Genomic DNA, 27,307 nt, shown 5'->3' with positions numbered 1-27,307 from the left:
AAAAATTTTAAAAACTTTTTCTGTACTCTTTTCAACCTGTCCATGTGAATTTGATAAAATGGATTCCATACAACATGTTTATAAATTATTATTATTTTCTGATGAAATGTGATACTCATTCTTACAAGAAACGAATACAAACTAAGGTCCGTAATTATTTTTTACAACAGGATCTCTAAAATGGGTTAGCATTGAACCCAAAAAAATTCAAAGCCATCATTTTGGCTGGAAAACCAGCTTTTAAGTCTCTGGAAGTGTAATATTGGGAATAAAAAAACTCGAATAAAATGGAATTAGGATTTTTAATTCCACAGAATTGTGTTTGTATATTTAGCCCTAAAGTCGATAATGAATGTAATAAATCAACTTTTCTCTGTTGACTCGGAAAATATCGATCGCACGTAAAAGCGACAAGCAAACGGCGGAAAATTGTATATAGCAGCTCGTAGTCGAGAAACACGTAAAGCTGTTGGTTCTGCGCCTGACCTATTTCCGTTCGTGTCAGATTTACCATTCAATCGGATTATGAGAGTTCATTTGTGCACTAAAATATGTCCTGCATAGTTGGCGGTTGACAGATAATGTCATATAATTTCAGAAAGAGTTCATGCGTAGGACCATCGGCTTTATGTACCATAATAGCATAGAACTTACTATACATAATATCATATACTAAACCCATATAAAAATACTATATATTGTCGAATTGTATATGGGTATGGGTTCACTAGTTTTTTAGTTGGGCATTACGAAAAATACGTCCACTCATTTATTATGTATAGATTTGATTTTTTTACTAAATATTACAATAATCCTAATTCAAGGTTAAAGTTTGTGTTTAATCTGATAACTTATCTTAAAAGCTTGCCTCAGTAAAAAGCTCTGTCAATAGAAGCTTATCACGATTCATGCATAATATGTTCTGCTACAGAGCAATGAATGTATACTTTTATTATAATATGTAAGACAAAATCGTATCAGAATCAATTCATTCATTTGGGAGCTACGAAGCCATAGGGAGACACAGATTTTTACGTCGGGGTTAAAAATAATTTAAGACAAACAACAGACATGAGGTAGTCACTACACGAAAACGTTTGTCCTGACTGACCATAAGCCCGTGTAATTACAGGCACAAGGGACATAACATATTAGTTCCCAAGGTTGGTGGCGCATTGGTGATGTAAGCGATGGTTAACATTTCTTACAACGTCAATGTCTATGGGCGTTGGTGACCACGTATGTGGCCCATATGCTCGTCTATGGATCTATTTATCTAGTATGTTTTTTTTCGCAAGCTCTGTGTTATATTTAATCTGTCCGTATTATCAATTACGAGCGCAATCTATTATGCTTCATATTTGAATTATTAAGTCACTTCGAGTCGTCGGAAAACATCGCTTCTGAATGTAAGATTTTTATTTTATATTATTTTTTTAATATAATAGAAATATATAAAAGATATTTTAATAGTATCTATTAATCATATTTTATCATAAAAAAAAATTAAACAAGACATATAATTGTTATCGAAGACTTTTTAACAGGTATTTTTAGCTTTAGAATATTTCTACGGAAAACTAGCATATACTTCTAACCTTGTTGCTAGAGCAGCGTTCATAAAAAACGCATTGGTTTGCATATTTTCATCAACTTACGATAATATATAGCCTAGGTCTCTCCAGGTTCATCCAAAATATTGGTGAAAGTGCTTCGAAGATTATCTCCTACATCCGAATATAGAAACCCTACCTCTTATAACCTCGCTCTGATAATCCGACACGACCGGAAAGAGTTTAGACTCCGGGTTGATATTGAGAATTTTTCAATATATAAACCCAGTAACAATAAGGGACATAACATCTTATTTCCCATCATTTCTAAATGTGGTGGTGACCATTTACCATCAGGTCCAATTGTCAGTCTGCCTTATACGATAGAAAAAATAAAACATCAACATAATACCTGAAATTATACTAGTCAAAGTGTAATAAGCATAAATTAAAACATTTAAAGGTCAAACGCGTCAAGCGTCATATAATTATTTGTCACGTGACATTGATTATATGTCACGTATCATTTCACGTGAGTTACAACTTTGTTCTTACAGAATGGCTTTACTGTTAGACATTTAGGTGTTACCATTCGCGATGTCCGTTCCAAGACCGACAATAAATAAAAAAAAATTAATGTTTAAATGTTTAATTAACACCCGTGCTTTAACATAGTCATTATTGAAAATTTGAGGAAATCATATATTATCATGCATGTTTCGAACGTAATTTTCTCTTAATTCTATTCTTAAAATTATCTATATCCAGGGCTAGATCTAGAGGAGGAGGAATTTATATTGGTGTACTTATATTGGTGTACCAATATAAATTTCTAAAACAAAAAAAACCTATTTCTATGATTTAAATACAAGTATAATCCTTGTATATTATATCTCCATGTTTGTTAAAACGATTGAATTTGTTCTGCAGTAATTTTTTATTGAAAAAAGCTAATAAAAAAATTGTTCAGGTTATTAGGAAAATAGGTAGGAGCCTCTTTTATTTTCCAAGAATCTCCAGACCTCTAAATCCACCTAATCTGTCTATGTATATACTAATATTATAAAGAGATAAGTTTGGTGTTTATTTTTGATGATGAACTTAACGCTCGGTATACGAGCTAACTGAGTCTTCGAGCGTCGGACGAGTAAGCGTAAGGTTTCGAGTGTCAGATGACGTCAGCGTAATATTTGTTATTTACAAATCAATTCTCGTGAGTACCTTTTCACTCGCACCAGTTTTTTGTATGTTTGTTTATTATGAATTTACTCAAAAACTACTTGTCCAATATTAAACATTCTTTCACGTACAGAAAGCTTCATTACCAGCGAGTAATATAGGCTGTATTTTATTTTCAAATAAGTGATCCTTACGAAAACAATAATGTAATCCAAGGTACAAATTTTTTCTTATAAAATATCTGTTAAGATAGATAATTGATCAACCCGGACGAAGTCGGGGCAGGCCGCTAGTTATTCATAAAACACTAAAGCTCGTTCATCGTTTCAGTCGATTCAATCGGTTGACGAACAAAGGAGAAAACCGCAGTAAACTGTGTTATCTCTTCTTATATATTGTTTCATTGCAGGACGAATTAAATTCACCTAATACTCATGCAGTCGTGTCGAGATAGTCCAGTGGTTAGATCAGGACTCAACCGAGGATAGGAAATCAAACCCGGGGACTCCTCTCTGAGTTTAATGACATAACATCTCAGTTCCCAAGTTTGGTTGCGCATAGGCGATGTATATGGTTAACATTTCTTACAGAACCATTGAATGTATGCTGGTGATCACTTATCATCAGGCGGGGCATTTGCACCACCCATATGACAATCGTACAAATAATTACGAAATGCGAAAACTTCAAAAATTTTACTGGAATATGTCTTTATTTTATCGTCATAGATATAACCTAACAACACGGGCGTGCCCTTTCTATCATAGTACATAACGAATAAAACTCTTTATGTACCTCACTCCACAAGCACATAAGCCTTATGTATCAAAGCCTTCGATCAATACCGGATATTCCATCTCCTTCTAACACAGTCTCTGTCTATACAACCTTTTTAGATATGAGATTGTATGGGATTTTGATTTCTATGGCAGTACAAATAATGATTATTATTGCTTATATTAAAAAAATTGAGCTTTAAATATTTAGTATGGAAAATCACCGGTTGGATATCTTTTTAGTTACATAGATATGAGTATATGGTAACGTGTAGACGGTGTTAGGACTGCTTAATGATGCTTATGGGACAATTTTTTAGGAACAGAGGGAGCCACTTGCCATCCGGTGGTCAATTTGTCATAGTTAAATTAAAAAAAGCTAATTTTTGTATTGCTTGCATTTTATACGACGGCATTTTTTAACAAATCACTAACATATGATTCACATGTCAGATGCAGGTTCTTTATGGTGTTTTTTCCTCCATAATAAGATGACACAATACACAATGTCAAATAGATACGCGCCAACCAACGTCCACATGTCCTATTAATTATCATATTAGCCTGAAAACATCCACTGCTGGACAAAGGCCTCCTCCAAGGAATTTCACGATGGGCGGTCGGTGGTACCTGCATCGTCGGTCCACGTTTTCCGCTTGAGAATCTTTCTGCCCCAGCGGCCGTCTGTCTACCCGCTCACTGCCACTTCAATTCAATTTACTAAATTTAATGGTGGTAGAGCTTTGTGCAAGCTTGTCTGGGTAGGTACCACCCACACATCAGATATTCTATCGCAAAACAGCAGTACTTGGTATTGTTGTTTTCCGGTTTGAATGGTGAGTGAGCCAGTGTAATTACAGGCACAAGGGACCTAACATCTTAGTTCCCAAGGTTGGCGGCGCATTGGTAATGTAAGCGATGGTTAACATTTCTTACAATGCCAATGTCTATGGGCGTTGGTGACCACTTACCATCAGGTGGCCCATATGCTCGTCCGCCTTCCTATTCTATAAAAAAAAAGGTTTTCTTCGGGCTATGTCGGTTTCTTTGGTTCGCCTGCAGATTACATCAATTCTGGTTCGGTATTACAGAGAAACTCCCGAGTCCTCTCCATTGCTCTTTGAGTGATCTTGAGGCTACATCTATCTATGAACTACATCTTCTATCAAAAATCGTCATTTTCGGTTTTATTAGGAATATGTAAAATCATTAAAAAGTAGTAAATTGTCTATGGTGCACCTCTGTGATGATAAATACGTATATTGTAAATTGATAGATAAATAAGACCAATTAATACACATAGTGATAATAATACATTTTATGTATTTACTCCTATAAATAAATAAAAAAGTAAGTTTGACATACAAGACCACAGAAAACGTTCGTGAAATGACATAAAGTGAAATACGACATTGACCGTTATAATTACAGTGTAATGTAATGTGCCTGTAGCACAAGGGACATAAAATCTTAGTTCCCAAGGTTGGTGGCGCATTATATTATATTTATTTATTTTATTATATTCTATAAAAAAAAAATCATAACATTTCAAGAATACACGCATCAAAATAGCGTATCGCCATAAGCTTGTTGTCAACATTTCACGGGTGAGTTATAAAGTATATTATATAAAGTGTTAGGAATATGGTTAACTAGTTAAAATGTAATAATTACAGGCACAAGGGACATAACATCTTAGTTCATAAGGTTGGTGGCGCATTGGTGATGGAAGCGATGGTTAACATTTTTGCAGTGCCAATGTCTGGGGGCATTGGCGAACACTTGCCATCGGGTGGCCCATGTGCTCGTCCGCCTTCCTATTCTATATAAAAAAATTATCTTTAAGGTCATTTTAATGTATGTGATTAGAATAGATAAAAGGCTATATACAAGTAGGGTCAACCCTTAAAGTAACTAATAAGTATATAGAATATTGAATTACATACGAGTGTATAAGATTCATGGTGAAAATAATACATATAACACATAAATTATCTATACCAATATTATAGAAGTTAAGTTTGTGAGGCTGTGGGGGGTAATCTCTGGATCTACTGAAACGATTTTGAAAATTATTTTACCAATAGAAAGCCACGCTAATTGGGAGTGTCATAGGCTATATATTATCCCAAAAAATGAAAAGACTTTTTCGTAGTAGTCGGATTTGCAAAATAAATCGGAGAAGTTGCATAGTTTAAGAGATAATTTAAAATATCAAATACGCGAGACAATTTTATTAATGTTTTTCCAGCGCGATTTATGACAGGAAATAAATCATAGCATAGCTAACCGAACCACAAACATAATTTCATCACAAGTAAAAATTTTTACTGCCCAAGGAAGTTGGCACGGGTCAGCTAGTAGTAGTAATTGTGATAACAGAGCATAGAATATTTAAACAATGTCAGATAGGAATTACATCACATAATATAATGTGTCATCGCTTATCTCAAAAACCCACCATTCCCAAATACTCCAAATATTGGGATGGGAATAGTTTTTAATTCTAATTTTAGATTAAAGACCGATTTTCCATCGCCATTTAACTTTCAATCACAAATACATATTTGAACATTTTATGATCTTGAAGAATATAAAACTCAGTGTATTATAAAATAGTCATCAAATGAAATATAGACCAGGTACTGGATATCCTAGCTAGGCTAATTCAATTGCACTCAGTTACATAAATTAACGAGTTTTTTACAGAAAAAGTTAAGGATATTAAGGAATAAAACTGGCTTATCATAACATACAATTAGTTTGTGGTAAGTGGTTACTCCCATCACCGTAATGAAAAGATTATAATTACTGCAACTTCGGTTTGTACGTTATTAAGTAACGTATGGTTAACGTATTTTACTACTAGTATATTATACATATATATACTGTAGAACATATATTTCAAACATCTTGCTATCGATTTCATAGATCATTTTGTTTTTTTTTTATCATTAAAGTATATCTGAGCTGAAGTATACAGATAATTTATTTATTTGTCGACATTTTACGTACGACCTTTGCTTGTAAAACAAAAACTGTCAAACTGAAAAATAACGGCGCATTTGAATTCAAAGAGCATCCCAGTTTGACTCAACAAACATTTTAATCAAACCATTGTTTTAGATGAGAGCAAAAATAATTTTCACCCTCATGGGCGTTGTACAAATTTTCCAAGCACCCTGTATCGCCACAACCGCCCAATCGGAGGTCTCTGACGCGAACAGCGAGCCAATCAGCGTGCTCAATGCTAGAGAAAGACAGCGGGATACGCCTGAAGTTGTGCTACAATTGAAATATGATGGCGGGGAACTGAATAAGATATATTTGACACAGTTCAGGAAGGAGAACAAGGGATGGGTGCCCTCAGTACCGGCTCGAGGCAACTTGTGTACGGACCTGTGTCGCGCAGGTCTTCTTTTTTTTATTTTTCTTTTGTTTAGATTTTTTTGTGTTCGTATTGTTTTTGTGATTTGTTTTAAGTATTGAAGAAAGTTTTAAGGTAAGTTATTTTTATAATTATTTCGATTACATTTGATTGTATTTTTATATAAATACGAAGGATTAAAAAAATCTTAGCAATACTGAACTCTTATACTAATATTTAAAAAATATAATAAATAAATCTTTTTAAAACACAGATTACGATATTTAGTAAAAATAAACAGGATGGATGATATATAGTCTAAAATCCATTGTTCAACAAGTGTGTTCATAATTTTAAATAAAAAAAGCCATCTCGGCCACTGTGGTAAGAAGGCGTGAATCTTAACCGATGATCTTGGGTCCAACCCGAGCAAGTACCAATGAATTTTCATATGCTTAATTTGTGATTATAATTCATCTCGTACTTGACGGTGAAGGAAAACATCGTGAGGACACCTGCATGTGTCTATTTTCACTGAAATTCTGCCACATGTGTATTCCACCAATCTGCATTGGAGCAGTGTGTGGAATAAGCTCTAAACCTTCTCCTCAAAAAAGGGAGAGGAGGTCTTAGCCCAACAGTGGTACATTCACAGGCTGTTACTGTTCATAATTTTGTTTTAAATTTTAATTGAAGCACACTTCTTCGTCATTAATAAGATTAATAAATACATTTAATAAAAACATTTTTTATTATTATATTATTTTATTTTATATAATATTATTATTATTTACTTTTATTAAAATATTTAAAAATAAACATTACCTCTTATGTCTTTAAAAAATATAATTATTTATTATAATAATAGATACATTAAGCTAGTTATTATTATTTTTTAACTAAATACCGTAAATAAATAACGATATGATATATTATGTATATACACAATAATATATGTATTTAATATATATATATATATATATATATATATATATATATATAGTTGTCTTACGGATAAAAACGTACATCTCAATCCAAGACAGCGAGTTCATATCCGAGCAAGGATCCCAGGCTTTTCATGTGCTGAAATTGTATTTATAATTTATCTCGTGCTAAAGCAACAAATTCGAACGGAATGTTTTCTTCTCCCTCAAGGGACGTACAATAAAATTCTGTCACATATTTTGTATTCTACTGGTGGTAGAGCTTTGTGCAAGCTCGTCTGGGTAGGATCCACACACTCATCAAATACCGCAAAAAAGCAGTACTTGGTGTTGTTGGGCGTTGGATGCCACTTACCATCAGGTAACATACAGGCCCATATGATTGTCCGCCTTCCTATTTTATAAAAAAAAAATCCACGACGCATTTGAGCATTTTGATGGAGTATGCAGCAACTCTTTTGCTTAAGATTTACTTAAGAGTAGCTTTACTCAGATATATTTGGCTTTTACTTGCTTACAAAAAAACTAAAATGTTTTTAATCTCATATAATTAACAATATATACTTTAATAAAAATTTCAGATTTTCATTTAACACATGCAGGATTTCTCACGTTATGGTATGTTATATTTCTGAGAACGAAATGAATTTTAAAGATCAAGATTCAATTCAACCAAAGCACATAAAAATTCAATGGTGTTTGCACGAGTTTGAACACGCAATCTTTTCCAATCGAAGGAAGAGTATAAATAAATAAATCTTATTTACATACATATTCAATGCGATTTGCTAATAGCTCTGTTATATGGTACAAACTTTATAAATATATTTTTATTTAAAATACAACACTATTCTACGAAACTACTTATGTTCACTTTAATTTCACTAACAAAGGTCCGGTTACAACTGCGCCGATAATCATAACAACATTTTTCGTGAATTTATAATGAATACAGTACAGTAACAGCCCGTGAATATCCCACTGCTGGACTAAGGCCTCCTCACCCTTTTTGAGGGGAAGGTTTGGAGCTTATTCCACGCTGCTCCATTGCGGCTTGGTGGAATACACATGTGGCGGAATTTCAGTGAAATTCGACACATGCAGGTTTTTTCACAACTTTTCCTTCACCGTCAAGCATGGAGTGGTGGTTGCCCGGGTTCGAACTCACGATCACCGGTTAAGATTCACGCGTTCTTACCACAGGGCCATCTCGGGTTTCATAGAATGCATGAATATCATGGATTATTCAACGTCTTGATCAATGATATCGCGTCAATTCATTCTCAAAGTTGTTTGTTTGGATTTATTTCTCTTGTAGTTGGAATAGTTTGTTTTGCTAATTATAATACTGATTCTATCTTGACGAGCCGGTTGGCGTGGTTGGTGGATGCTTGCCTTTCACGCCGAAGGTTGTGGGTTCGATTCCCACCCAGGACAGACATTTGTATGCATGAACATGTCTGTTTGTCCTGAGTCTGGGTGTAATTATCTATATAAGTATGTATTTACAAAAGAAAAGTAGTATATGTAGTATATCAGTTGTCTGGTTTCCATAGCACAAGCTTTGTACAAGCTTAATTTGGGATCAGATGGTCGTGTGTGCAAAATGTCCCAGGATATTATTATTATTATTATATCTAAACATGTCCCAGGTCTGGGCGGCACAACCTGTGGCTCGACGTGTCTGGACTTGGTCCCAGTGGGTCTTAAATCTGCCTTGTCCAGTAGCAACGAGACGAATCTAAAATACGGCGAGCCGAGAGACGCCGTGTGTCCTGTTCTTTGCGAAAATGGATTAGGTAAGTAGCTAATACAGTTGAGCATATACGACACCTGTACTTTGAATCATTTCCATTAATATTATATTCATTCATCAATTAGCAACAGTGCCATTTTGTTATTCACTTCATTACTCATCCGTAGAATGTTGACAGCCGACTTATGGTGATATACTATTTTGATGCATCAATTAATCAATCAACAGCCAATCATTGTCCACTGCTGAACATAGGCCTCTCTCAAGGTGCGCCTTCCGCATCCAGTCGGTGCCCGCCACCTTCGTATATTATTGAAATTTTATATTTAATATGGTCAAAGTCTCATATCACTTTCTGACATTTCACAACCTATTGGTAAGGCTATTTACAATCTAAAAGCTAAACTGCCTTCGAGGTGTTTTAAAAGAGTAGGTATACTTACAGTGACAACACAGAATATTTACAACAATATTATATCTATAATAATATCAAAAAACAATAGAAACAATGATAAACATTGTATAAACACAAAAAGTACCTAAAGAAAAAATTTAAACTCCAGGTTTCAAATTCAATAATCCTTCTCTAGACGAGGTGTCCGCTTGTATAATAAAAATTCTCAAATACTATTAGCATTGCGAACTAAAAAAATTAAATGACACGTGTCAAAATGTCAATGTCAAACTTTGATTAATAAGACTTTGATCAAGAAAGGATTACACACGTTGATTTCCATGCAGGATAAATAATAATTCAATTGTATTTAATTATCTATGGAACTTGAATGTCGAAAAAGACTAACTACCGAGTTGAGTTCCGATAGAAGTTTTAATTTAATTTAATCTTGTAATGACTCGGAGTATCTTTGAAGGATAAGATCAGAAATGAGATTATCCGGAAAAGAACCGGAGTCACCGACATAGCTTGCAAAATTAGCAGGCTGAAGTGGCAGTGGGCTGGTCACGTATGTCGTAGGACCGATGGCCGTTGGAGCAGACGAGTCCTAGAGTGGAGACCGCGAATCGGCAAGCGCAGCGTAGGGCGTCCTCCAGCCAGGTGGACCGACGACCTTAAGAAGGTGGCGGGCACCAACTGGATGCGGAAGGCGGAGGACAGGGAGCTTTGGCGCACCTTGGGAGAGGCCTATGTTCAGCAGTGGACAACGATTGGCTGTTGATTGATTGATTGTAATGACTCAGAATCGCTCGTAAGAGTCTACTTGAATAAAGTATATTTTGATTTGATACTGGTACTGAAAAAATATAAGCCATTCCTCACATCCGTCCCGTCAACCATCAAATATAAAAATATAAAATAGAGTAAAATTCTAGCTAAAATAAAAATTATATTTTTACTTAGTGGTGGGTAGGGCTTTGTGCAAGCCCGTCGGAGTAAGTAGTCTACTTATCATATATTCTACCTTCTAGCAACAGTACTTAGTATTGTTATGTTCCGATTTGACAGATAAATAAGTCAGTGTGAATTCATTAATTTTTTTTTTTTTTCAAAATGCACAGTTCTATAATTTCCACAGCGTGCGACTCAAACTGAAAATAGTTTCGAACTGACTGACTGATCGTGTGTAGACGCTATGGACGGATATTTTAACTGGACTGTTTGACTGTATTGTTAACACTGCAGGTATAGCCCGCTCACTTACCTCGTCACTACGACGAATAATATTAATAATGTCCTACAGACCGCTTTCGGCCACGACGGCCAATCTCAAGAGAGATTACGAGTAATATCAATCTCTTTGTCATTGTTTTTCGTAACGGACCAGTGCTGCACAGCTTTACATATCGATCTACCTCTATTAAAATACCCCTACCCAATAAGCAATCGTAGAATAGAATAATGTCGCACTTTTCCTCAAATTTTAGTTTTTAACAACTCTTTTAACAAAAAAATTTATTTTGAGAACGATAAAATGTAATCAAATTACTTTCTTTAAAATAAATATCAGACTACCCTCAAATATACATATAGTATATATATACTCATATAGTATAGTTCTAAAAAAAATAGCCTCAACTACTTTAATAAAAATAAAAGAAATTAATATCATCAATTATTTATCAAAGTATACTTGTTTAAAGAGGCTTTTGAAACTTGATCGTTGAAGATGAAGTATTGGACTGGAACGGAATTAATATTGTACCGGTAAGAACCGTCAAGAAACTTAATAATTGCAGAATGTGTGATAAGTGTGTGCTTACCCAGACCGGCTCGCACAAAGCCTTACCATATACTACTTTCAACTTTAATTACAATGATACACAATACTTCACAATTTTATAAAATGTTCGTTTTATGATAAATAAATAATATTTCATTATTTATTGTCAATAATTGACAAAAGACTATTTTTTATTTATTTATAATGTGAGCAAAATATTATAATATAGCACGTTGAAACAAAAACATTATAGCTTAAATTTAATTTATAATAATATTCTATTTATTATCTTAAAATACTTAAATGGCGCCTTAAAAAAGTCCTTTTGCATTTTTAGTTATTGTAACTTTTCACCATCAGGTCAGCCTCTTTGCAACTGTGAAAGCAAGTCACCAAAGTCCGTAGATTGGAACGCAGTTTGCGGGACATTCTGCGCCACAGACAAATATGTTTTATACGGTAAGTTAATCAATAACATGTTTAACTTAATATAATAAGCATTTATCAACACATCATAATTTCATTAATTATTTTATTAAATTAATAATAATCATCATAATTGATTTTAATAAGTTTAAGAAATGAATTAAATATTACTAAAAACTTTTTAGTTTTATAAATTAATAAAATTACTTTAAATTAAATGTATATAACTAACATGTATATTATAACAATACATAGCATCTAGTAAACAAACTAGAATGACAAACCGTCTAAAAAGATTAATTAGCTAGTTTTGATATCCGAACATTCGTTTTTAATCACGATGAATCCTTTGAACATTGATAATCGTTGTATTTCCAACCGCTGTCCCAATAAAGCCTATTGTAGAATGTATTTTTACGTAGAACATCTATGTTTTGCTACGATGCTACGATTAGTAGGAATGTAATTTTTAATTGATTATAATAATATAGATGATAAAATTTGGTCTTTAATTTTTTTTTTATTTGATGTCAGACTGATAAAGACGAATGGACGATTTTTAACATATTTTTTTTTACCAACATTATAAATGCAAAAGTAAGTTGTTTGTTTGTTACGCATTAAGGTCTTAATTACTCAACCGATCATTATGAAATTTTACATACACGTCGTACAGGGTACAGAAAAGGACATGTCGTACCTTCCCCCCTCTCTCTCACTAAACTAGTTTTTATATAAGTAAGGATACATAATAATCTGATCAATTGGAAATCTAACATCGATGACAACTGATTAATAAGGAAATTAATGACAACTTACGTTAAGTTCAACTCAAAAACTCTTTGGCCTGGCCTTAAAAAATGTTTACGAGGCGTTGGCTGTGAAATGTCGTGAAACAAATCGACCAACGGAGATAGTATAAAGCTATTTAGTCCAATTAAAATAATATTAATTATCCAGGCTGTCCAGTTTGTGATGAGTCAAAAGTCACATCCATCCAACTCGCCAGTACACGAGTCCTCAATACAGCTGAGGGCTGGAAGTCATGGTGCAACGTCCAATGCAGACAGGGGCAAGGTGGTGCTGCCTGCAATTGCGATCGCGCCCCCTTTCAGTAGACGAGAAAACCAAAAAGATCAAGCATACCAACCAAGAGATTGAAATCAAAATTTACAAAAATACCATTGTTATAAATATCAGTTATTTTTCACAAATTAACTAACAGTATATGTATTTTTTTTATTTTCAATTTTTATTTATTATTATTCATTGTATTATTAATATCACCAAAATTTAAAACGATTATATATATCATATACTTGAAACGGAAAAAAAAATTTGAGATTTTTAACTTTTTTTTATATATGTTACGGTATTCAATATTCAGCCACATTAAAATAAAACATTATATAAATATTGCATTAATTAAGAGTTTAAGATGTATTAACAATATAAAATTAATTTATATATTTAATTATTTAAAAAAATGCATGACCAGAGTTCGTTGACGGCTTAGGTAAGTCATTTATTTTAATTATATACCACTTATAACATAAATATAATCATTTAGTATAAGGTAAGTACATGGCTATTTAAATTATTGTAAGTGAAAAGGTATTGTGATCAGTCGAATAATGTATCTCATCTGCTATCCTTTTCTTACCAGGATAAGAGAGGCGCGAGCTAGATAGAGATATAACACCTACTGAGAACAGAACTATTTCTGTTATAATTGTCTCATTTTTCACATTTGGCGCGATCACATTATCTTAATAGTTAATAAAATAAGTTATATAATCTGTATATATACGATGAAACTGTGCGAAAGACAATATATAAATATAATTAGCAAAGGAAGTAACATAAGTTACTCCTATAAATATAAAATGTATTATAATACATTCAATTCTATTAAATTATTTTCATTTATTTTTTATTTATTTTTTATTTTCCTTTTTAACCTACCAGTCAATTACTGCCAGAGGCCTTTAAAAATCGGACATAGTCTATTGCCACAATAAAAAAAAACATCTTAAAGGTCAAAGGCACATTAATTTGACTCCCTAAATTTTTCAATTTATAATATTCGTGAAATTAGTGATTGAGTAGTCGATTTAAAAAAAATAGAACTCGTTTTTCTACTTTGTAAATATGTACATAAACGAACAAAAAAGGCACATTCAATTGAAATTTTTAAACATTATATTTAACTTTTTTTTTAATTCAGTTATTTTATTTGGACAAAAAAATCAATTTATATGCCAAATATTTAAAAAAGTATTAAAAGAACTTACTTAATTCTCGCCTCCATAATTTCACACTGAATCTAAACTGATTTAACAGCTTTAATTAAAAACCATAGACCTACAAACAGAAATTCAGTGAAGAGAAATACATTTTTATTTTTCTCCTCGATAGCTATTTTAGAATAATCAATGTCTATGACCTTTTTTCTAATTAGCATGAAGAATATTATAAAAATATAATAAAATAATAACATTTCCTCGATTTTATTCATAGTATATTTTTTTGTTTTGATTTGATACAAAAATGAATGTCATTCATTGAAATTATTTTCAAGGTATATTATTATTAGATTTATAAAATTACTTTAATTTTTAAAACATTTTATTCTTTAATTTCGTTGCATTCAATTTAATAAGACACTTCTACACTTTCATAGATATTTTTGAAATTATTAGCATTGAAAATCATAAAATCATAGTGAACGCTAATTGTATTGCATTAAGGTTTAAAATTGAATACAATAAAATTCACTTATATTAATTGACACGTGTGTCATTTAGGTATGTGCCAATGTCATTAATGAGTTACAGTATATTAACAGTTACAAACACACAGTTAGCTAGTGTAATAGTGTGGGTGACCACGTTTACATACTTTATTAGTGCGCGAGATATGAATAGAAATTGAATGAATGAAAAAAAAACTATGAGTTTGAAAGTGTGAATGAAAAACAATATTAAAGTATCCGTTTTTTAAAAACAATAAAACCTACGTTTTCTCATGTGTTTTAAAGCAATTAAACTTCCCAGTAGAGTTTTTTTATGATTATCCAACTTTAAAAATTTGTAATTTCAATAATCCGCACATTTATAAATTTATATTACGCTTTCCTATTGTAGTTTACTTATTAATATTAAGGAATATTATTAATAATTAATTAATTAATTAGCTATAATAATTAGGTTAAAACAACCAAGAAATATCACAACAAACAATATCACAAAAGTCTTCCAATAACTTAAGTGATTAGATGTAAAAAAAAAATTGTTAAATATATTTAATCTATCATTATATAAGAATTATATTTAAGTATATTATATATTATTACATCTGCGACGAATATTCAGCTATTACTTGATAGTGCATTCGGCCTTAGCGATCGTATCCGAACACCGAATAATCGATACTGTTCGACAGAATACAAACGATTTTCAATTAAAAAAATGACTTTTTTTTTAAATTCAACCAGTCATCAAAAAGTTTATTAAGCGTTAATTTATTTTAATAATAAAACAAAAAAAAATATTAAATAGACAAATGTATAGTTAAATACGTTCGAATATGTTTTTCAAATATTCGGTTGTTCGGTCCGAGAACTCGCTGAATCCATTATTCATGTGTAAGCTAAATAATCGATTACAAATGAGACGCTTCACTTGGCAACGCCAATACACTGAGTATTGGTGTTGCGTAGCATTAGCGTATGTCGCTTCATTTGATCAAATATTTGTTATATTACAAACATATCAGCCACGCATGGAATGTGTCAAAATGCTCAATAATGACTAAAAAGATCACATTAATTCCAAAGCCAGTCGGAAATATCTGGCCGGTTCTTGAGCTCATATAGAATAGAAGCTATAATATATATATATTCTTTTCATTGGTTATATGGCTGAGTGGTATATACCTAATGTTGTTTCTCTTTTTCTTTCTTTTATATATCTACATTTATAATTCAAATAATTCTATAGACTTTCTTTATAAAAAGTTCTATTTATGACAATTAACTAGCTTTGTTTGCTTTTATCTTTTCTTTTATCTACTTTCAGTTAGTAGCTGTTATTATTTAACCAAGTAGTCGATTAAATTAATAATGTTCAACACACGTTTGGACAGATGTCAAAGATACGAAAACACTATGCCAAGTAATATGAGACCATATTATTTAATTAATTAAATCTTAGCTAATAGAATTAAGTCATTACAAATCTATTATATTTATATTCAAATAAATATTATATTTAAAAAATATCTCATTATTTAAACAGCCAAGTCTCATTTGAATTCTTCACTTTTTTAATCCTAAAAATTATTTAAATTTAACACGCTTTTAATGAATATATATTCAAAATAAATAAATATAATAACGCCAACAAAAATACTCCCGACTTTTTTTATATTTATATTTGTTTATATGATGTGACTTTTATGCATTATTAAAGCCGGCTTTTACTTAAATTGTCTGTATTCATTTGTTTTGTTTTTTTTTTTCATTGATTAGTTTTTTTTAATTATTTTTTTCTATTTATTATTATGTAAAACTAAATAAAAAAGAGAAATCGCGCTTTATGTACGGAATTTGAAACGCACAATTCCATTAAACAATAAATCACTTGTAATAAAATATTTATATATAATATTATCATCTAGATATATTTATATATATAATTAGTACTATATAATTGTATAAATAGTTGGTATCTTCCTGTTATATTTATGTAAATATATTTCTAGCTACCATAAACCTACAATCTATAGATAACATAAAGCATGTGCCAAATTCAGTCACCATTATCGAATCAAAGATATTGAGTTAAAACCATAGACAAGTTACTTGACAGTGCTTAATATTGAAACAAGCACAGTGATGCACTTTGTGCCCAAGCCGCATAGATGACCGCGTCTTTGATATGTACCTAAAAACCGATAAAACTTGGATAGTCGCAAATCACAAGTTGCCAATCCACGTCATTCTTTGCGCTCCATGTCGTAATTCTACTGTACTCCAATGATAGAAGGTGTACAGATACACAAACCATAGATTTACTATATTTAGATTCCTTGCTATATTATGAACAACAAAACGTTCTTGGTTAATATATCTTAGTTAATAATTATACTTTCAAAGTTCGGATTAAAATTTCGTCGAGATTCAATACGCCATTTTTTCACGAATCCATAAAATCAATGATTATTATTTTAGACCTCGACCAATAATGACATGTCCATTCAAGGTCAAAGTTGTTTATTTTCAGTCTTCCCGCCATTGGAATACATAATAAGCGACCAAACAGAAACAAAACTACATATGCTTGCACTTAACCTTTTCAGTATACCCTTAATGTCACTATGAAAAAGATTGTATCGTATATCTATCGTTTGTATTTCGTAATATACTGTGTATCTTGTGGTATAATCTGTGCCACACGCGACGCGAACCGCACGAATATGTTGAAAAACACCGGTATTAAGATTTAAATTGTTAAAATTTTAGGATAAAAATGTTTTATTTTTCATCTGTTTAATGTTTAACACTAGTGTTATTTATCAATTATCAATAATTGTTATTACTGTTAGCTGATAAATTTCGTTTATCGAACCCATATCATTTTTTAATATAAGAAAATATATTTAATTATATTTACAATAGAAACATTGTATAAATCCTTAGTAAATAATAATACAATGTAATTTTATTTTATTTTAATATAAGGTAGGCGTTTCTCGTGTATCTTGGTGTTACCATAACTTAAATAGTTTTAGATTTAAAAATAAAATACAGTAATTTAAAACATGAAAAAGTTATTTCAACATACATAATTAGTAATGAATTTTAACATAAAAAATAACTTTGAATTTATCAGCTTTGTTATATTATAGATGTCATTATACTTTATTGAAATCAATATAAATGAAATAACAATGTACTTGACATAAGATATCTAATTCCAACAAATTATATAATCACGCCTACATTAGCATTGTGCTTTGTGCATTGCCAATTATGTAAGTACAGTCAGCATACAGTACAGTAGCAGCCTGTGAATATCCCACTGCTGGGCTAAGTCCTCCTCTTCCTTTTTGAGGAAAAGGTTCGGAGCTTATTCCACCACGCTGCTCCAATGCGGGTTGGTGGAATACACATGTGGCAGAATTGCAGGGAAATTAGACACATGCAACCTGCATGTGTCCTCACGATGTTTTCCTTCACCGTCAAGCACAAGATGAATTATAATTACAAATTAAGCACATGAAAATCCAGTGGTGCTTGCCCGGGTTTGAACCCCCGATCATCGGTTAATCGGCCATCTCGGCTTCTCAGTCACAGTCACCATAATTCCAAATTATTACATATGGTCACAAAGACATTTTGTAATTAGTATGTACAGTGCATACTTTTTACGCTGACTGTACACTTTACAAATAGGCATACACACTAAATATATTATTAATTTAAATGAATAACTAAATGGCTTAGATAGTTCCAATATTAAGCTTATACAGGAATAGAATAATTCCCTTTTATTATAACTTGTTAAAAAAACCAAGCCTTTATTGTAAAAGAAAATATTACATTACATTTTTCGTATTAGACCTAGTATTGTCAGCCAGCTTTCGTGTGAAATAATTCAGTGACTTTAATTACAAAAATGTATTAACTTTTAGTTTCCCATGTTACAATAGCAGAATTGTTCAGTTATGTACCTTACCTACTTTATTAAAGTAAGTAAGGTATAAATTTAGTAAGTATGATATTTAACGCTCGCAATAAATATCAATAGAACAAAAAATATACTGTACTTAAGCACATAATAAAACTAATCAATCAAAAGTGTACGTTACACAAAAAAAATTGAGGCCCTAAATTTTACTCGACGTACGACTTCTAATGAAATAGAAAAATGTGTGTTAGTGTTACGATGTAAATTAGTATTTTTAGTAGTTAGTAAATTTGTGTTTTATTTTTTAATATGTCAACAGTAGATTAAAAATATTTGCGTTATTAATGTCATTGATGTAATTAAAAAAAATAATACTTTTTTTGCTGTGATATTATGTTGCATCATTGTTAATAAAATGTGGAAGTAGTTAATAAAATGTACAAACAAAATTGGTTTCATTTTTTATGATGATTATGAGCTGCTGCTTTGGGACCTTTCAAATTAGACAACAATTAAACCAACGAAACAGTCAAAACTCTTTTTTAAAATAACAATAAAGTTTAATAAAATTTTATTAGAGAATAAAAAACAAGAATATTTATTATCAATCATTTTAAGAAAGAAGGCGAACAAACGGGTTTCCTAATGGACTTTTTAAATGATTGCACACCCTGGGGAAAAAACAATCACCTCCAGGTTATTTCAAATTAAAAAAAAGTATATATAATTTGGCTATTGTTGTATATTACTTATTGTAAAGGATGAGATATAAAAAAAACCCGCTGAGTTTCTTTCTCAGGTCTGAGATGCTTATTTCCGAACCGGTGGTAGATTTATGACAATCAATAAGCAAGTGTAACGCTTCTATATTGAATAAAGTCTAAGATTTTTGACTTTTACTTTGAAAAGTACCTTCGACCATAGACATTGGCACTGTAAGAAATAAAAACAATTTCTCCAACTACAAATAATATTAGATTTTCCTTGGATCATGAACAAAATATATTAGAGAATAAAGAGCAGTGTCGGAGAGGAAGCTCAAAAGGAGGAAGCGGAAAATGTTGTATATAGAAAGTATTAGGACACAATCGAGACTAGAGACTTATTGTGATAATAATAATAAATATACATAATAATGTAATGTTCAAAATGACATTACAGAAACAAATAAAAAACAATAATTCATGCGATGCTTTTATATATGTATATATACAAATATTCTTATCATTCGCTCACTACAAATTAATATTTCCTCTAAAAATAGCAGAAGTTTATTCATAAACGTAAATGATATTAAAAAAATATCTTTACGACCAGTATTATTTAAAAAAATTTGTACAACAAAGAGTTTTACAATAATCACTAATTTTAAGTGCAAGTAATTTGCCAAATGTAGAAATAATAGGCCATTCCGCTAATAATTGTCGTAGTAAACAATATGATAATGCTTTTTTTCGTTTCATATATTAGTTGAGGAACAAAATACTAATATTAAAATACAAATCACAATCACGATAATTAAGATTTAAAATTACTTATTGTAAAAAACTTAGCGCATAAGGTATCATTGTTAAGGAATAATTACAACCAATGAATAAATAAGCATTTGTATGCTTATACATCCTAATATAGAAAAAAAAATGTGCAAAATGTTTATATTAAATATGGACGAATTATATACAAATTCGAAGCAGATGATAAATCATAAAAATAAAATACGTTTCTTCACTTAGAATACAACGTAGGAAATTAATGTCATTACATGAAGCTTTATATTTCCGTGGCTTCAAAACGATGCTCACTGGTTTAAACTTAAGGGACTATATTTTGGGAAAATAGATCTGACAAAATTGTGGTAGTCGCTCAACAAAAGGCCAATAGCCAGGACGCAGCACGTCCTCAATTCGGTTGCCAAACATTAAATTGATTTGTTCTATGAATTCAGGAGATCCTCATTGTACGTAATTATGAGACCTCACTACAGTATTTCGATTGTCCTGTATTGAAAGTTGTAATTTAAATAAAACTAGCGTTATGTGCTAGAAATTGGCTTGTTGAGGATTAGGAAGCGCTGCGATACTAAAGCGCTGCATTCATTCCGCTCTCACTTTTCTACAGCAAAAATTGCACAACATATGAAATAGTTTTAACCCAAACTAGAAAATCAGCAATCGGTGTGTTCGTACCGGATTGAATACTTAATTCCGATAATATTTCAGTCCGCATAAGAGTGTGTATGGGAGAATTAATTCGCGCAAGAAAATATCAACCGCTAGCCGAATAAGTAATAATATATTTTTTTTTATAGAATAGGAAGGTGGACGAGCATATGGGCCACCTGATGGTAAGTGGTCACCAAACGCCCTTAGACATTGGCATTGTAAGAAATGTCAACCATCGCTTATAGCCAATGCGCCACCAACCTTGGGAACTAAGATTTTATGTCCCTTGTGCCTGTAATTACACTGGCTCACTCACCCTTCAAACCGGAACACAACAATATCAAGTATTGCTGTTTTGCGGTAGAATATCTGATGAGTGGGTGGTACCTACCCAGACGAGCTTGCACAAAGCCCTACCACCAGTAAATTAATAATATAATATTAAATTTATTTATTCTCTCCCACAGACAACAATGTTTACATTATATATATATATATATATATATATATATATTGGTTGATATATATATATCAAATCTGTGATGGTAAAAAAAGGTTTGATCATCACAGATTTACATAATTCATAGGATCTTCTTGCGTCAACTATATCAATCAGCGAGGCCTTAATCATGGAGTGTTTTTTTAAATGATATTTAATATTTAAAATTTTCTGGCGGCTAGAACATTTGCTTCCCTATATAGGTCTACAGTAGGAAATATGCGTGGCTTTGAGAGAGCTACTTTAAGTATCATTCTTTGAGATCTTTCAACTTCAATTATGTGCGTTTTGTTAAAGCCACCCCCACCCCATACAGTTATACAATATGCTATTAAAGATTGACATAATGATATATAAACAGTCTTGATGAGGGTCCAGTCAGCGATATGTCTTATATTTTTGAAAATATATGTTAAATAATAAGTTTTCTGAGTTTTTGACTTAATAATTTTAAATGTCCTTTAAAATTAAGATTTTTATCAATTGTTATACCTAAGTATTTAGTTTGATCTGTTTTGTTGGACAGGTACATTTAGTATGATCTGCTAGATTACATGAATGAGTTACTAATTAATGTGATATTTTATTATTAAGTGTGTTGCGTATTAAAAAAATTATGTATTGAGTTTTACTAGGATTCAAAGTGAGGGTTTTAAAAGCCATCCAGTGATTAACCGTATTAAAACCTTCTTGTGCAAATTCAAATACTTCATTCCATGTTTTACCGATAAATTTAAGAGTGGTATCATCTGCATGTAATATAATTTTACAATTTTTTAGATTTAAATTACAAAGCTCATTTATATAGCATAGAAATAGAATTGGGACTAAAATGCTGCCTTGTGGAATTCCATAGGTTAACCTGCTGGGAGCGATCTAGCAGATAATTATGTAAAAGTTGTAGTTGTCTATCTCTAATGCTTAAACAGTCAAGCTTCTCGATCATTTTGTTAAAAGAGACTGTATCGAAGGCCTTTTGAAGATCAATAAAAATAGTTAGGCATTTTTCTTTATTGTCTAATTTGTCTACTATGATATCCGTGAAAGAATGAACTGCATCCAAATATTTAACAAGTCTATTATTTATAATTTTTTCAATTAATTTAGGGAGGTACGGTAATATAGAGATTGGACGGTAATTTGATACAAGGTTTCTGTATTCGGCTTTCAAAATGGGTATAACTGTGGATTTTTTGAGAGAAACGGAAAATATATCTTCGGATAAACATCTATTAAATATGTAGGTCAGTGGAGTCACAATAAATTCAATTAGACACTTGAGTGCCTTGGACGTTATGCCATCCCTGCCAGGACTACAGTTTTTTTTTTGGATCGATTAAAGTCAACATATTTCATCTTTTGTAGTGCTTAAGAGAACTAATGAATTTTGCATAGATGATGTTAGTCAAGTTACTAAGTAAGTTTTACTGGTGGTAGGGCTTTGTGCAAGCTCGTCTGGGTAGGTACCACCCACTCATCAGATATTCTACCGCAAAACAGCAATACTTGTTATTGTTGTGTTCCGGTTTGAAGGGTGAGTGAGCCAGTGTAATTACAGGCACAAGGGACATAAAATCTTAGTTCCCAAGGTTGGTGGCGCATTGGATATAAGCGATGGTTGACATTTCTTACAATGCCAATGTCTAAGGGCGTTTGGTGACCACTTACCATCAGATGGCCCATATGCTCGTCCACCTTCCTATTCTATAAAAAAAAAAAAAAGTTGGTTGGTAGGTTTGAGGTCATTTTTGAGGCCAGATCATCACCTATACTTGCAAAGTATTTGTTTACTGAGTTTACTGATTGCAGGGATGTTTTATTTATATTAAGGAGTTCAAAAGGTGGGTTTGTAGTTTTATGAAAGTTATTAATATTTTTTATTACGTTCCATATTTTTTTATTATTATTTCCAGCGGCTTTAATTACATTTCATTCGTAATCCCGAATACTTTTTTTTTTAATTTTATTAAAAAAAATCTGTAACTTTTATATGTGATTCTTAGTCTCATTATTTACCTCTTTCTTTAATTTGAAGTGCATTCTATCCACAGTTCTTATGCATTTCAGCAAACCTATGGTGATCCAGGGTTTAATAACTATTTTACTTCGAGGAAGTCTATTGGTAATAGTGTTTTTTAAAATAATGTTTTGTATAAGATTATTAAATATGTTCACGCACTGATCTGGATTGTTATTTATATTATATATCTCACTAAAATGATTTAAGATTTAGATTTTACTTGAATAGAATATTTTCTAATGAAATACAGAGTGTCAAAGAACATCAAGAACATCAAGAACATCAAGAACATCTAGATAATTTATAAAATTCTTATGGACCGCGCAAATCTAACATAGAACGCAGACTGCCGACCCTAAATTTATAAATACATATATTTCGAAATGACTAAAAATGAAAAGTAAAGCATAATTTCGAAATATAAAAGTTTTACTCTTTTCTCGTTGCTTGCTAGTTCTTACCAATGTAAAAAAACTAAAGTAATTCAATTTTAATTTGTTATCGATATCAGTTATCAACGCGATTAAGATTTTTATATTTCTAAATTAATTTTCAAGAACAGCATTGATACTTTTTTATTAAGAATTTTATTTCTGCCATTGCATTAAATACAATGTCATTAATATTTGTATACAAATCGATTCTTCATTTGTCTATTTTTCTAGTCAAGGTATCCGATTGCACTCTTTATTTACTCTATCCTAATTGTATTTTTACCACCTACAGAAGTTACAAAATAATCTCAGATGTATTTAAATCCCATCATAATATCTTATATCAATTTGATTATGAATCGATTCATATAATTAAAATATTTAAAAAAAATGTTTTATAGAAATGAGCATACTTAACATAATTCATGTTGTCACTTCAATTGCTGTTGTGAAGGATTGTGATTTTGTTTTGTTTTACTACTTTTACTAAATGAAAGCAGTTATAGTCGTTAATAAAAATGGAAAACTCGAAAAATATATATTGTAGGTTTTGTGCCGAACAAAAGAGCGCGGAAAAAATGTTGAATCTGTTAAAAGACACAGAGAAATATGATGAAATCTTAACCAAGTTGAATTTTTTAAATGCTCTATATGTTGAAGTCTCTAATAGAGATTCTTTGCCGAAAACTATGTGTTTTGTTTGTTACGATTCATTAAACATGGCATATGACTTCCTGGACAGAGTTAAAAAGTCACAAGAAGTTTTATTAAATTTGTTCCCTGAAGACACCGAAAAATGCGACTTATCAGACGACGAAAGAATGATGGGCTTCGACGATATGCTAACCACCGAGGTAACAAACGATAAAAACATAATCAAACAGGAAAATTTAGATGAAAAAGTAACCGACCAAGATAAAACATGTATAGAAGTTAAAAAAGAACCAAAGGATGAAATTGACGGAGTTTTGAATATGAATCAAGATAGTGAAATTTATGATCAGACTGTAAATGTACAATATATATTAGATGCTGCAATGTGTAATGTTCCTTATCCAGAAGACACATTATATGCGAAAGAGGTCAAAGATGGGAGCAAGAGATCTGTGTCCAATTGGAAAGAATATCCCTGGCTGTGTGCACATTGTAATATAGAGTTCCTCGATATTGTCACATTACGCTTGCACTCTAAAATGACCCACAGCAAATGCAATGCCTTCGTATGTATAGATTGTGATAATTATGGAAATGGAGATTTTGATTATTTTATTAAACATGTTAAATTACATAGAAAAAGATTGAGGTAATTACTATTTATTACATTTACTTTTAGCTTTAACAATTAAATTATTAAAATCACAGGTTAAATATATATTGACTAAAATTAAAGGTATATCACTTAATAAAAGATTATATAGATGATAAAAAGTTGAGTTGAGATATTGAATAAGTATTCCTCAATTTCCATGCAGGTCTAATAAGAGTTTTATTGTATTTGATTACGAAAGTAATTTAATTGTTGGAAAACAGTAACTATGTGAAATCTATGAATAAAATCCTTTAAAAGTGCTCCTTGAGGATATTTGGATTAAGTATTTTTTTTTTATTTAGATAAATATAAGGCAAAAGTTTTTGAAAACAGGTGAAACTTGACTTGTTATCAAATTAAAATCTACTATCCAACTATCCAAAAAAAATTCAGACCTGAAAAGAACCACCAAAAGAAACTGCACGTTTTTTGAGCCTAATTCTGTAATAAAATAACTTAAAATAACTTCTGTAATAATATATAATTATATATATATATATATATATATATATATATATATATATACATACTATATATATATATATACTAAACTAAATATACTAATAATGTGATAAAAATGAAACAAACAATATGCCTGTATGTATTTTTATTGAATTTCAGAAAGAGATGTCACTACTGTGATGAATCAGTGACTGAGGATTTACTACCATCACATATACAGGACCACTTTCAAAAGAATCAAGTATCGTGCACCATGTGCGGTGAAATATTGAAAAATAATGAATCACTACAGAAACATCTCGGTGAGTACAATTCAACAAAAGTAAAAAGAAAACCACGCAGGAAACGTGGAACACCGTTAACTATAGAGGATTTAACTTGCAAATTGTGTAAAAAAGTCTATAAGAATCCCAACAGCTTACGTGACCATATGAAGATACATACTAATGACAGGAAAAGGAACTATACCTGTGATAGATGCGGTAAAATGTTTTATAATAAAGGAACTCTCACGTCACATATCATGGCTCATGATCAAGTCCGTCCACACATATGCAGGATATGCAACAAATCCTTTTTATTCCCAAACATGCTACGACGGCACGTGGAAATGCATTCAGGTATAAAACCTTTCTCATGTGAACAGTGTGGCAGGTGTTTTAGGTTACAATACCAATTGAATGCACACAAAATAATCCACACTGATTCAATGCCTCACGTTTGTCAATATTGCAATAAGGCGTTCCGTTTTAAACAAATATTAAAGAACCATGAACGACAACATACCGGTGCTAAACCATATTCTTGTAAAAGTTGTAGTATGGAATTTACAAATTGGTCGAATTATAACAAACACATGAAAAGACGGCACGGTTTAGACACATCAAAGAAGAAAATTACCCCAGAAGGGGTATTTCCTATAAATCCCCAAACCGGTGAACTTGTTCAGTTCAATGATGCTGGCACTGAAGAGTGGAAAACCAAAATCATGATACCTGGTAAACGAGGGAAAAAAAAAATAATAAAAAAAGAAGAAATTATTTAGAAATAGAGCGATTAAATAACACATAGCTTTAGCAATTAGCCTAGTGTGCTTAAATTTGGCTAATTAATGTACAAAATAGTGTTCATAATATACTATCATGGCCGTCTATATTATCTTAAGTTATTGAAGTGGTAAATAAACATGAGAAATATACACCTCATTAAGTTTTGTAGTATAGTTTTTATAGTTGCATTGCCATCTAATGTCCACCGTTGTTTTGTTATAGCTGTATATAAATATATATATAATTCACTATGAAAATGTTTGTTGATAAACTAAAACTTAAAAGATGTTGAAAAGACTTGAAAAATACTCTTTTCAATATGATACCATTCTTTTCTATACTATACTTTTTTATACTACTTTTCAAATTTCATTTAACTCTACGTTATAAATTTAACGACTAACTCTACCTACTGTAAAATGGTTATACTAATTCCGAAACCTCTTCTACGTGTGCGCATAACTTACCAATGTGTTGAAGTTAAAAAAAAAAGTTTTAA

The 27,307-nt window shown here is 31.2% G+C and overlaps 2 protein-coding genes across 2 annotated transcripts; both read left to right on the top strand.

The window, feature by feature from the left end:
* The first annotated feature begins 1,327 nt into the window (after positions 1–1,327).
* LOC126779211 (uncharacterized) lies at positions 1,328–14,327 on the top strand. The gene is made up of 5 exons (XM_050503129.1): positions 1,328–1,409; positions 6,635–6,920; positions 9,472–9,618; positions 12,116–12,214; positions 13,142–14,327. Exons 2-5 carry the CDS (start codon positions 6,635–6,637, stop codon positions 13,297–13,299), a joined length of 690 nt encoding a protein of 229 aa, XP_050359086.1. The 5' UTR covers positions 1,328–1,409; the 3' UTR covers positions 13,300–14,327.
* Positions 14,328–24,302: 9,975 nt separating this feature from the next.
* Positions 24,303–26,969, top strand: LOC126779187 (gastrula zinc finger protein XlCGF26.1-like). Its single transcript, XM_050503098.1, has 2 exons — positions 24,303–25,291; positions 25,919–26,969. Exons 1-2 carry the CDS (start codon positions 24,507–24,509, stop codon positions 26,802–26,804), a joined length of 1,671 nt encoding a protein of 556 aa, XP_050359055.1. The 5' UTR covers positions 24,303–24,506; the 3' UTR covers positions 26,805–26,969.
* Positions 26,970–27,307: the final 338 nt, after the last annotated feature.

The sequence above is a fragment of the Nymphalis io genome, chromosome 28, assembly GCF_905147045.1.
Source record: "Nymphalis io chromosome 28, ilAglIoxx1.1, whole genome shotgun sequence".
NCBI classification, from domain to species: Eukaryota; Metazoa; Arthropoda; class Insecta; order Lepidoptera; family Nymphalidae; genus Nymphalis; species Nymphalis io.
Note: the sequence above shows the minus strand (reverse complement) of the source record. Positions and strands in the feature narration are given on the sequence as shown.

What these genes read in the sequence shown, in the direction of transcription:
- LOC126779187 (XM_050503098.1), top strand. Translation starts at nt 24,507, where the DNA reads ATGGAAAACTCGAAAAATATATATTGTAGGTTTTGTGCCGAACAAAAG. An exon ending in TTACATAGAAAAAGATTGAG is followed by an intron (nt 25,292 to 25,918) that starts GTAATTACTATT and finishes ATTGAATTTCAG; the next exon opens with AAAGAGATGTCACTACTGTG.
- LOC126779211 (XM_050503129.1), top strand. Translation starts at nt 6,635, where the DNA reads ATGAGAGCAAAAATAATTTTCACCCTCATGGGCGTTGTACAAATTTTC. An exon ending in TACGGACCTGTGTCGCGCAG is followed by an intron (nt 6,921 to 9,471) that starts GTCTTCTTTTTT and finishes AACATGTCCCAG; the next exon opens with GTCTGGGCGGCACAACCTGT. An exon ending in TCTTTGCGAAAATGGATTAG is followed by an intron (nt 9,619 to 12,115) that starts GTAAGTAGCTAA and finishes TTTCACCATCAG; the next exon opens with GTCAGCCTCTTTGCAACTGT.